The sequence below is a fragment of the Pleuronectes platessa genome, chromosome 14 (assembly GCF_947347685.1).
Source record: "Pleuronectes platessa chromosome 14, fPlePla1.1, whole genome shotgun sequence".
NCBI lineage: Eukaryota > Metazoa > Chordata > Actinopteri > Pleuronectiformes > Pleuronectidae > Pleuronectes > Pleuronectes platessa.
This window is the reverse complement of record NC_070639.1, coordinates 25,530,215-25,543,169: the sequence shown is the minus strand read 5'-3', so window position 1 is coordinate 25,543,169 and position 12,955 is coordinate 25,530,215. Positions and strand designations below refer to the sequence as shown.

Below are 12,955 nucleotides of genomic sequence, written 5' to 3'. Positions count from 1 at the left end.
CTAACCTCATCCTCCATCCTACTAACCCCCTTTAGTGTTTAGAGTCATAGCTTTATAGTCTGACCCCTAATTACTCTCCCTAACTTTATTCTCACCCAGCTAAAGAAGCAAATCTCACAGCAGAAACCCCCATCCCTACAGATTCTGTACGCAAAGTGTCTCAGGCAGACAGGGAGACTCTTAGAGATCCCCCTGAGCAAGACAAGAAGGAGGCGCTGGAGGAGCTGGGATCATTGCCTCCCTCTTCCCAGAGACCGTACAGTTTCATCAGCCACCTGTATTTCCCTGATGTTCCGCCTCATGACGAGCGAGGTCAACGTCTCTCCAGCTGCCCCGAGTTCCTGGTCAAACTCCCCCCTGAGCTGCTGAGCAGGAGCAGACACTGCGGCTCCTTGTTGTGTGTTATGAAGGGGCTTCCCACTCCGTTTTTCATGTGGCTTTACAACCGGTTGAATTTTGAGGATTCTGTGTCCTTCTCTCTGAAACATGACGACCCCCTGTGCTCTGTAAATGTTAAAAATGTGAGATCCGGACACAGAGAATCTCACACTTGCAAAACTGTCAACTCAGCTGGGGATGCTGAGAGCAGCACAGGGATGAAAGGTTGGCATCTGCATGCTTTGGTCTTTCTGCTCGATCGGGCTCTGGCCCACCACTCATCCACACTGCTTCCACCCACACAGCCAACAGACGCACACGCCTTCAACCAGGCATCACTTCTTCAACAGGGTCTTAACCTCAGCGTTTAGAGGAGGTCGTTGACCTTTGCTTTACCGACTAAACCACCAACAGCGATAAAGAGAGAGGGACACTTATATCACTGAGCATTTCTCCAGAAGCCAGAGGTGCTTCTCACTGAAGGCCGACAGAAAGCATGAGCACCAGTTAGAGGACAGCAGCCAAACAAATGATGATATGGATGCACGACCTGTCACTGACTCTAACTGTCTTGCTCCAAATGAGAGTTAATGTTCAGTTCAGTTTTTAATTTGTCACCGTCTGTGTCTTTACAGTCACTGCAGTGGAGAAGGAACCAGTGACTCAGGTCGTGGAGGAAATAAAAGGTAAATATCAGCAGGAATGTTTTGCGATTGTCTCTCAGATTTGATTCAGAATGTGTTTTCTTTAAATTGTGCTCAGGTTGTGATGGTAAGAAATTCATCCTTTTCTTGTTTATTTGTTTGTATCTATGAGCGTTTTATGTTTGAAGTGCATATTCTTTACACGACAGAAGCTAATTTCTCAAAATCAAGCTCTGCCTGTGAATAGTTTCCAGGGCTTTAAGTCATCTCCATGGTCTTTATTAGTGAATTCCTTATTAATCTTTTCTTATATAAATCTAAAGACTTGGCAGCATGTTTGTGAAATGGGGTCATGTGTTGTACAACTTGGCTAAAGCATCCAGAATAAGGATGACTCGTGTTTTCAGTCTCTCACTTCATTTTAAACTGTGATTATTTCACTCAGCTTCCTCTAGCTCCTCCGTCACAGTGGAAGAGGAAACGCAGCAGTCGTTCTTCACCGGCCTCAAGGTTCCAGACAAAACCACAACACTTGAACTCAAACCAGAGTCTAAACGTTTCCTAAGCTCGTTGGAGAAGAAAAAAGAAAAGCCGGTTTTCATCAGCAAACTTTCTCCGACAGTTGTGACTGTCGGAGAAAGTGCTGTGTTTTCTGTCAAAGTGTCTGGTTTCCCGAAACCCACGATCAAATGGTTCCATAACGGGCAGACGATAACCAGTTCATCCGTGTACACGTTCATTCGCGAGCAAGATGAGTTCAGTTTGGTCATTGACAAAGTTCAGAGGGAGTTTGAAGGAGAGTACTCATGTACAGTCAGCAATAGATTTGGTCAATCCACTTGCACGTCTTACCTGCATGTTCAGCTGATGAAACAAGAACCAGAGGAAAAAGCAGCGGGAACAACTGGGAAACCCCCAAAGTTCCTTCAAACAATGGAGTGTGTTGAGTTGTGTGAGGGAGGAGAGGTCTTCTTCAGGTACGCTTTGACCGGAGATCCACTCCCGGAGGTTCAGTGGCTCAAAGGCAGCATCCAGATTCAGCCCAGTGGGTTCTGTATCATTGTGAACAATCCAGATGGGACAGGTTTCCTTCATATAAAGAGCATCAAACAAGAACACAGTGGCTTCTACACCTGTAAGGCCTCCAACCAATATGGGGAGGAGTCTTGTTCGGCCAAGCTGCTGGTTTTCAGGGAGAAGGTTCAGGACGAGACGTCGATAGTGATGAAAACTAAAGGTTTGAAAATATCCATGACGGAACAAACCACAGGATCCAGGCTACAGCAGGAAAGAAGCCGGTCTGATCAGATGATTTACACCATTAGCACTGACGACCGGCAGATTATTCCCAGCGAAGAGGTGGGAACGCTCAGAGAGCTTGAGATCTCGGCTGCCACTCTTCATCGAGAGCAGCTCCCCCAGCAGGCAGCAGTGCTACAGTCTCATGAAGTACAGGAGAGGGTTTGTTTGGCTCCTACTTGTCCTCCTCAGGTCTCAGCTGTTCCTATGAGACAGCTTCATCTGGCCACGTTCCTGTCTTCAGTGCACGAGAGTCAAAAGATCACAGAGCAGCACTCGGAGAGGATCCTCAGCCCTGAGCTACTCGAGCTTGAGTTAGCCAAAGAGCAGCCGTCGAAACTCATGTCGGCTACATCTGAAGAGGTTCTCCCGCTCACCACAGTGAGAGCCGAGGTCTTGATGGACCAGGCTCCAGAACATATGAAGACCTCCACTGAGCCCAGGCAGTTTGTTAGTGGTCCCCAAATCCAGTCCACTCTAACCTTCCTCGGTGAAAGGTCAGGTGTGGTGCAAAGACCAGAGGAAGAGAAGAGCTTTAGAATCACAGAGGGGGTAAAAGTTTTATACTCGGCTCAGTCCACAGGGCAACTGCCGATCACTGAGGGGCACTCTGAGCCTTTACCAGCTCTAGGCTCAGCTACCAAACCTGTCAATGAGAAAGAGCTGTACAGACCAGTCATCGCTCCAGTGAGTGAAACTACAGTGACTTTATCGAAAGAGCAGGAATTAAACATTCACAGACCAGAGCAAGAGAGCATCATTCCATGTGAAGACGTATTGTTTAAGTCAGCGATAGCTGCTGAAGAGAAATACAAACTCCGGGCTGAGCAGGTCGGAAATGTGCCAGGTCTAGATTCATCTGTGTGTGTGCAGCCTGAGCGAGAGGGCGAGAGCCTCCTGAACCTGCAGGTTATCAGTGACCAGAATGTTTTACAGTCTGAGGGCAGGTTCAGCAGCCACAAGCCCGTGGCCGAACAGGGAGCGACGAGGACGAGTCCGACTCTGGTGCATTCAGTGACTCAAGAAGAGCAGAGGACTGTTGTTTGTGAGACAACCTCAGACTTTACAACAAAGATGGACCCCACATCAATTCAGCCAAAGAAAGAGATACCACAAACAAAATACCTTCAGTCCATTAATTCTTTATCAGTCTTACCAAAAGAAGGCATAATTACAATCATTAAACCTGACCAGCAGGTGGCGATACCGAAAAAAGAAAAGAGTAGAAGGCATGCAGCTACCTCAGAGGAAAAACGACAGATCACAGCATTGTATCACAAAGAACTTGATTTGAAAGTAAACAGGGATCAGTCACTGCATCGCACAGAGCCCAGAGCTCCCCACATCCTTACAGTCTCCTCTCAGCCCATGCAGCTCCCGAAGGAGACGCCTTTCTCTGCTGACATGAAACAGCAGAGGGCGCTAGTCCAGAGAGAGGATGACTGGAAAATCATGCAGTCTTTGAATGTCACAGACACTCAGACTCTGGAGGAAGGTCACACCATTGGTCTTAACACTGATGAGAAATTCAGGCTTGAGATGACAGTTGAGCCCAAAATCCCCAAAAAGCCTGTTTTCATAGAGGAGAAGGGCATTGCCACTGAGAGCTGTGCTGTTCTAGAAGCTGCGGAGCAGGACTTTGCAGTCCAGATCCAAGAGGGACAGTCGGTCCGACAGTCTGTGTTGCTGGAAGAAAAGCAGGTGATTGTTGGAGAGCATTCAACTGAGATCCATAAATCTGAAGGTTCAGCTGTCAGCGTGATGAAGCAGCCTGAAGAAATCCTGTTTGTCCACGAGTCTCAGGATGCTCTGACTCTGCCTAAAGAGCTAAACTTTGTGATTCAGATCCCAAAACCATCCAATGTGAATCTGCGTTGTCAGCTCCGAGACGCTCTGCAGTCTGCTGTGGCCACTGACCAGCCGCTGCTACTGGCTGATGTTGTGGGTAGGTTAGAGGCAGTGGAGGTGCAGGAGGCGAAGGTTCAACGAGAACCAAAACGAGCCATGCACACTTATCTGATCACAAACCCAGGTTCTCCCATGGAGATCAATCTGTCGTTTGTGGGTGAATACCCTCAGACAGCTGACCTCAGGTCGGAACTCCAGGTCGCGCTGCATGCGATGGTTTTCCAGGAGCAACAAAGTCTTACATCAGAGCAGCCCGGTTCCATGCAGATCGAAAAGCCTCACAAAGTGCTGGTCAGCTCAGCAGCATCCAAAGAGGTGCTGTCCTCCGTGGTGGCCACTGTGATGGTAGCAGAGAGTGCAGCCGGGCTTCCTGCTGCTGCGTCTCAGTCTGCAGCCGTTAGAACCGAAGCCAGGGCGTCTTTCCAAAGTGCAACAGTTCAGAGTCGATCAGAGATCCGTGAGTCTAAACAGGTGAGCAGTGAGATGCAGAGGTCAGAGAGGGAGGTCACTGTCTCTGTGGCCCAACAACGACTGGACACGTTTGTCCACACAGTGACCAGAGAGGAGTATCTCTCAGAGGCCATCATCGTCAGTGAGTCCTCGGACAGTCTGGTAGTTCGTCCTGTTGTCGTCGGGTCTCTGGAAGACATTCATGCTGAGGAAACTGGCAAGGCTGTTTTTACTGCAACCGTAAAGTATGTCACCAACGTAAACTGGTTTTTAAATGGGCAACTGTTAAAATCTGGCAAAGAGTTCAAGTGTTCCAAAGATCACGATACATACACACTAGTTATCAGCAAGGTTCTGAAGCAGAAGCATCAAGGAGAATATGTCTGTGAGGCCGAGAACGAAGCCGGCAGGACGACCACGTCTTCAAGACTCACTGTGGTGTCAAGAGGTTTGATGATGGACAATTCTTTATCATCATCAACTAACTCAGCACCTTCTGTTGTCTGCAAACCTCAAAACTCAAAATCAGAACCGGAAGTTGTATTCACAAGTTGAATCTACTCAGTTAAAAATCAAAATAAAATATGGAGGTTTGAGGTTTTTCAGCAGACAACAGGAATATTCCCTCTTCCCTCACAGCTCATCATTCCTCCATAAACATATCACATTCATATCTTGTTTCTTTCACGGGAGGCACCTAAAACTCCATTTCTTTAGACATCCTTCATTCCTGCTCCATTCCTCTTTGCATGTTTCCTCTTCTTTCTTTATCACAGTATCCCTGTTCACGTCTTCATCCTCAACCTAAAACCATTTCCTTCCTCCACAGTCCCTGCAGGATCACTTTGTTTCACCAGGTCACCTCATCAACACCTTCTGTAGAAACCTTCCTCTCTGTTTCATCTTCTCTTTATTTAATTTATCTTTTTCTTTCTTTTCTTTCAAAACAGTGAAACCTGTGTTCAGACACAGAATCGTCCCTGTGGAGATCAACATTGGCAACACCGCCAAGTTCGAATGTGAAACTGAAGACGCTCCGAATGTGAGCTTCAAGTGGTTCAAGGATGGAAACCCCATCAAAGAGGGGGATAAGTACCGGATCATCAGTCGCTTCAGCATGTCCTCACTGGAGCTTCTGACCCCGACCAGGGACGACAGCGGTGAATACAGCTGCAAGGCGTCCAACCAGCATGGTGGTGACGAGTGCTCCGCCTCTCTCAGCGTGACAGGTAAGAGCGACGCACTTTCCTTCTCCTGCGCTGGTTGATTAGATCTGTTATCGTCTCTGCTGGTTTCTGATTCGTCTGGTGATAAGTCAGAGCATCTGCTCTGCTGCTTTGTTTTGTCTCATTAGCAGGTTTTGGTTGAAGTTAATAAACAGGGTTTGACAAATGACTACTAATGTTTCTTCTTCTCCTTAATTCTTATAGAACAATGTCCTCCTTCCTTTATAACTGAGCCTGAGCCTCAGACTGTGTTTGTTGGTAAGAGGGCAGTGATACAGTGTGTTATATCAGGATCTGCTCCTCTCAATGTCGTCTGGCTCAAAGACCAGCAGGTCTTACCCAAAGGGCTGACACACTTCCATACCTCTTGTGAAAAGAACAAACACACTCTTGAGATAACCGTCCTGGAGGCAGCCAACAGGGGGCACTATGTTTGCAAAGTGTCCAATAATGTTGGGACGGCTGAGAGCGGCATGGAGCTGCATGTCATTGACAAACCCTCCTTTGTGACGCCCCTGGTCACTGTGGCTGCCGTGGTCGGTGCTCCTCTGCACCTGGAGGGTCAGTTGGACGAGGACACTGGAGTCAGTGTCTCATGGACCAGAGATGGTAGAAAGGTCCACCAGTCTCCAGACTGTAAACTGACTTTCGAGGATAAGACTGTCACACTTGATATCCTAAAGACCACACTGAAGGATTGTGGACAGTATATATGCACGGTGACAAATGAAGCTGGGAGTGCAATTTGCTCCACTGTGGTGAAGGTCCAAGGTAAGAGCGGTCTAGTTCATTTTCATGGATTTTGCAGAATTTGAAGCTCTTGCAAATCTGCAGCAATGAAAATGAACATTTAATTAATTGGTGTCTGATTTATGTCTAAAATCTTAAACCTCTTCTCTGTCGATGCTGGTGTGAAGTTTGTCTTTGATTCACGCTGACTCTTTGTAACCACACACCTCTGCAGAGCCGCCCGTCTTTGTGAAGAGGCTGGAGGCCTCTGCGGTGTGGAAGCAGGGCGGCGCCGCTCGGCTGCAGTGCTCCGTCAAAGGATCGCCTGAGCTTCACACCAGCTGGTTCTTTAATAACAGCGAGCTGTGTGCTGGCAGCAGACACGGCGTCAGGCTAATAGAGGGCGTGGCCACTCTTGAAATTAAGGACGTCATGTTGACTGACGGTGGAAACTACACCTGTGAGGTTCTCAATGAGTCCGGGTGTGAAAGCTGCAGCACTAAAGTGACGGTGAAAGGTGTGTAGACTCGTGCAGGTTCACTCTCCGTCCGAATAGGAACACGTCTAACTGAAGTGTCTGTTCTTCTGTAGAGCCGCCATCATTCAAACAGGAGCTGCTGTGTGTAGAGGCGCTCAGAGGATCTGTGGCCGTGTTGCACTGTGAAATATCTGGCTCTGCACCGTTTGAGGTGTCATGGAGAAAGAATAAGAAATGTCTGTCATCAGATAAGAAGCACAGGATAGTGTCTCAGGGATCCCTGAGCTCTTTGGAGATCCACTCGTTTGAAAGCGCAGACTCTGGTGAATATGAATGTGTCGTCTCCAATGAGGTCGGGTCTGTGAGCTCAAAGTCCACAACTAAACAGAAAGGTAGGTGATAGAATAAAATACACTATTAGGTTTAGTTATAGTTATTGATCTATTTCTTATGTGAGTCTGACTCATGCTGTTATTTCAGAGCCACCTATGTTTTCAAAGAGGTTTGACAGCGCCACAGCAGTTTTGGGAAATACAGTGAAGCTACAGGGAACCATTAAGGGCTCCGCTCCCATCACTGTAAAATGGATGAAAGACTCTGATTTGATCAGAGACGACGACCCAAATGTCCAGATGAAGTTCGAACGTAACATCGTTAGCATCGCCTTCTCCTGTGTCGAGATCAAACATGGTGGCAAGTACACTTGCATCGCCGAGAATGAGGCAGGGCAGCAGAAATGTGAAGCAGTCTTAACAGTTCAAGGTCAGAACACGTTCATGTATGTCAGGAATATTTCAGAGGCAGATGTTTTGCAGAATCTAAAGCTCGTATTGTATTTTAGAACCTGCCAGGATCGTAGAGAAGGCAGCGTCCATCAGTGTGAGCGCAGGAGACTCAGCCACACTCAGCTGCACCATCTCTGGAAGCCCCGAGCTCAGAGTGAAGTGGTTTAAAGACGGGAAGGAGATGATCAGTGGCCGTAAATATAAAATGACGATAAAGGAGAACACGGCCATCTTAAAGATCCTCTCCGCAGATAAAGGAGACACCTCAGAGTACAAGATGGAGGTGTCCAATAAAGTGGGAAAAGACCAGTGCAGCTGCTCGGTCACTGTTATAGGTCAGTTTTTGCCAAAAAGTACATCGTCAATAACAAGCGAATGATTTGGGCTCTGATATTGTTTGACATACTTTCCTACACAGATCGAGCCGTTCCACCGTCCTTCACCAAAAGTCTAAAGAAAGTGGACGGACGTGTTGGTAGTCAGGTTTCGTTGGAGTGCAGAGTTTCTGGATCTCAGCCAATGGTTGTGTCTTGGTTCAAAGACAATAAAGAAATCCACAGTGATGAGAGATATCAGGTTGATTTGAGTGAGAGCTTGGTGTCGGTGAAGATCACCGACCTGCATCAGAACGATGGTGGTGTTTACACCTGCCGAGCCTCCAACTCTGCCGGGCAGGAAGAAACCAGCGGCACTCTGTACATCAGAGGTCAGAGCAGTTAATGACTTCATCTTGAATCTGAGTCAGACCTTGACATCATCAGATACTTATTCATTGTTTTTCCCCAAAACCTCCAGAACCTCCGGCCTTCACGGTGAAACCTGAATCTCAGAATGCTTCACCTGGATCGAACATTGTCATAAAATCCGCATTTACTGGAACAGCTCCTCTGGTGGTGAAGTGGTTCAGAGAGGAGAAAGAGATTTTCACTGGAGGAAAATGTTTCATAAAGAAAGATGCTTCCTCAAGCTCATTGGAGCTTCACTCTGTGAAACCCAGTGATTCTGCTAAATACACATGTCAAGTATCCAACGACGCCGGAAAGGTGGACTGCACCGCGGGGCTGTTTGTGAAAGGTGCTGTTTCTTTCTCTCTTTTAAACGTTATCAGCTGATTATTTTTTAAATGTCCTCTTAATTTTACTGTGATTGCTGCTCTGAATTTACAGAAGCACCAACATTTACAATGAAGCCAGAGCCGTCACAGCTGCTCAGATCCGGACAGCCTCTGAGGTTGTCCTGTAAAGTTCAGGGCAGTCCTGTGATTGTCATCACATGGTTTAAAAACGGCTCAGAGATGCTTCCAGAGCCCAGACACACCACGACCTTTGACAGCTCCATAGCGACTCTGGAGGTCGAGAGCTGCTGTGTAGAGGACAGTGGACAGTATGTGTGTGTGGCGTCCAGCGATGCTGGTTCAGACCAGTGCAGCAGCTCAGTGACAGTCAAAGGTTTGTACAGTCTTCACTCGTCTTCTTCGTACACAGGCAAACTGAAGCTGGTCCACATGTCCCTTTCCCACAGAGACCTGAGGTTTGATCTCAGTGTTTCATCCGACTCCATTATGACTCTGTGAGTCCTCCAGACTGTAAACAAAGATGGACATCCTGTCTCCACTTCCTCCAAGTATCCAGAAACAAATCTGAAATGAAACTGCCATCTTGTGTTGTAGTGATCGTGGAGTGTAGCCATAAGTCTAATTAAAACCAAACTGATCAGAAGCATAAAGACTTGAATTACTTCAAATGACAGAAACCGTCTTTGACAAACTTTTATTAGCATCTACTTTTAGTTATTAGTTTGGTCCATGTCCCATGTGCTCACATGGAGGAGGATGGTGTATGACCTATACGCTTGTCTTCCATCTTTATTGACAGTCTGATCAGGACAGAGTCTAACACAAAGAGGTTTAAAATCACTGATGCACCTTCATTGGTCCAATGACTCGGATTCGTTCTGAACAGTTTAATACATTCTGTGGCCCAGAACCTCTTCTTTGAATAAAACATGATCTGTTTCCTTATAGAACCTCCGGTGTTTATGAGGCCGTTTGAATCGGCTGAGCTCGTGAAGGGATCTGATATCGTCCTGGAAGGAACCATTTCAGGTTCTGCTCCATTTGAAATCAGTTGTTTCCTCAATGATGCGTTGATCAGAAACGACAAAAGACACAAAGTCAGCATCGAAAACGACACAGTCACTGTTGACATCTCAAACTGTGTGAGCGGAGACGCTGGCACATATCGGTGCACGGTGACCAATGACGTTGGGGAGACATCGTGTTCTTGCCAGATTTCACTGAAAGGTTTGTTAAAGTCGCCCCAGCTTTATCTGCCTGTCCAGGTTCTTCATTAATCATGTTTGCATGCTAATGTTGATCATTTATTTTTAAATCCAGGCACCAGGACATTTTCACCATATTTCAACTCACCCAGCTGCACATTATTAAAACCTGTTAGAAATTGAGTTGCTGCACTTGATTTAGCTGTCGTCTGACCTGTGGTCTTCTCTCACTAGAACCTCCGTCATTTGTTCAGAGACTGGACAACATGTCCTGCACGGTGGGCTCTGACGTTACTCTGAGGTGCATGTTGTCTGGATCACTGCCCATGTCTTTCTCCTGGATCAAGGACGATTATGAGCTCACACAAGACGAGCATGTTCACATGTCCTTTGAAACAGAAAGTGCCATGTTGAATGTGAAAAATGCTCAGTTGTCACATGGTGGGAAATATGTGTGTGAGGCCCAGAACAAAGCCGGGACTCAGAGATGTGCTGCTGTGCTCATAGTCACAGGTTTGTGGGATGTTTCTGTTCAACTGCCGTCGCTTCTATGTCTCGCTTGATGCTTCTGTCCGTCACACCTGTTCGTGTTCTCTGTCTCAGAACCAGCGAGTATTTCAGAACAGGCAAAGTCCGTCAGTGTAACGCAGGGTGACCCAGCCAGGCTCGAGTGCAGATTCTCAGGCACCAAACCGCTCAAGTGCAGATGGAGGAAGGCGGGAAAAGAGCTGACGTCATGTCGGCGATACCGAGTTCAGAGCACAGACTGCAGCTCTGTGCTCAACATTGTAAAAGCACAAACCAATGACGCTGGTGAATACACCTGTGAGGTTTCTAATGCTGCCGGGTTAAGTTCTTGTGAAGCATCAGTATACGTCTTAGGTCAGTTAATCCCGAGGTTTCATATCTCCATCTTATTTGTTATTTTCAGACAAACTAACACTGTTTTGCACTTTGTATGTAACAGATCAGATTATAAAACCGTCTTTCACAAGAAGACTGAAGCAGGCAGAAGGAATCAAAGGGTCGTTTGCTCATCTGGATTGTCTTGTGTCTGGCTCGCTGCCGATGACCATCCAGTGGTACAAAGACCAGAACGAGCTCCAGACTGATGACAAACAGAAATGTTCATTTTTTGAAAATGTCGCGTTTCTGGAGATTGCTGATATTGACAGTAGCGACAGCGGCAGTTTTACCTGCATGGCTACGAACTCAGCGGGATCTGTCTGCTGCTCCGGCTCTTTGTTTGTTAAAGGTTAGAATTCATTCTGCAACCTCAGCTCATTCTTCACCTCTTTGACTGTGTTATCATAGATGTTTTGGGTTTTGTCCCTCAACAGAACCTCCATGTATTCTTGAAAAGCCTGAGTCCATGAACGTGTTGCCGGGCTCTAAGGTCCAGTTTAACGTTCTGCTCTCTGGCACGCCGCCACTAACCATCAAATGGTTCAATAACAAGAAGGAGATTCTGTCCAGTGCCGGCTGCTCCGTGACCAAAGACAACACCTGCAGCTCATTGGAGCTTCTCTTTGCTAAAACCTCAGATTCTGGAGAATATGTGTGTGAGATCCAGAACGATGTCGGCTCCACTTCCTGTCAGACGACACTCTTTGTCAAAGGTCAATATTATTCTCTACTGGTCACTTTTCTTTGCAGCGATCACCACTGTGTATAACTGTATTCTGTATTTTTTCAGAGGCTCCTTGTTTTACTGACAGACCTGAAGGTGCGTTGATAGTCAGAGTAGGAGACAGTGCGATGTTTGACCGTGAGGTCGCAGGTTCTCCACAGATCTCTGTGTACTGGTTCAGAGATGGAGCCGAGATTCAGCAGAGTGTCAAACACAAGATGTCTTTCTCAGACTCTGTAGCCATTTTATGGATTCATGAAGCTAGTGAACAAGACAACGGGAAATATTTCTGCGAGGCTCGAAATGAAGCCGGCACACAGAGCTGCTGTGCGGAGCTAGAAGTGAAAGGTTGGTTTACCTACACGTCTACATCTCGTCAGCATTCATTTGAGAGGATATTAGATATAAGATCCCTGAAGGAAATCAGAGGTTGTTCTAGTTTTATTTGCTTTGTTATTTCAGAGCCTCCATCATTCGTTGATGAGCTAACGTCTCTCGAAGTCATTAAAGGTTCCACAGCAGCGTTCAGCTGCAAAGTGGCAGGAAGTTCTCCGTTAAAGTACACGTGGTTCAAAGATAGAAAGCTGATCAAATCCAACCACAAGTGTTTCACTGTTGAAGACCAGGGCAGCTTGAACATCCAGGACTGTAATGTGGAAGATGTTGGTTCTTATCAGTGCACTGCAGCCAATGAGGTTGGAAGTTGCACTGGTTCTGCAACCTTGTCTCTGAAAGGTTTGTTTTACAGATGATTAAACACTGATAAACAACAGTCATGTTCAGTGGCTGGTATTAACTCGCCTCTCCTGTTTGTATCAGTTCCCCCAACATTTGTAAAGAAGATGGAAAATGTCTCCAGTGTTCTGGGAGACGCTGTGGTATTTAGCTGCGTCGTGTATGGTTCTCGGCCTCTTTCTGTAGAATGGAAAAAAGACGAGAACTGGATCTCAGAAGACTCAAAGATCGAGAGAAAGTTTGAGAGCGAAGAGGCGACTCTCAGGATTCCTGCCTGTGAGGCCGCTCATCACGGAACATACACATGTCGGGTCGTAAACGAAGCCGGGCAGGACATATGCTTTGCCACTCTTTTAGTGAGAGGTACCACTTCTTCATGCAAAGTTCTCATGACTCACATAAAGCTAGATCTT

At 46.8% G+C, this 12,955-nt stretch overlaps 1 protein-coding gene across 1 annotated transcript in view; it reads left to right on the top strand.

Moving 5' to 3' along the window:
- ttn.1 (titin, tandem duplicate 1) overlaps positions 1–12,955 on the top strand; it is a 149,774-nt gene that overhangs the window by 22,007 nt on the left and 114,812 nt on the right. The window contains 20 exon segments of the mRNA XM_053439232.1: positions 100–603; positions 1,014–1,064; positions 1,468–5,127; positions 5,630–5,908; positions 6,110–6,676; positions 6,870–7,151; positions 7,226–7,504; positions 7,593–7,874; positions 7,954–8,232; positions 8,316–8,603; positions 8,693–8,971; positions 9,064–9,345; positions 9,921–10,199; positions 10,412–10,690; positions 10,781–11,059; positions 11,145–11,432; positions 11,518–11,796; positions 11,874–12,155; positions 12,270–12,542; positions 12,627–12,905. Of these exon segments, the coding sequence (XP_053295207.1) occupies positions 100–603; positions 1,014–1,064; positions 1,468–5,127; positions 5,630–5,908; positions 6,110–6,676; positions 6,870–7,151; positions 7,226–7,504; positions 7,593–7,874; positions 7,954–8,232; positions 8,316–8,603; positions 8,693–8,971; positions 9,064–9,345; positions 9,921–10,199; positions 10,412–10,690; positions 10,781–11,059; positions 11,145–11,432; positions 11,518–11,796; positions 11,874–12,155; positions 12,270–12,542; positions 12,627–12,905 (9,270 nt within the window).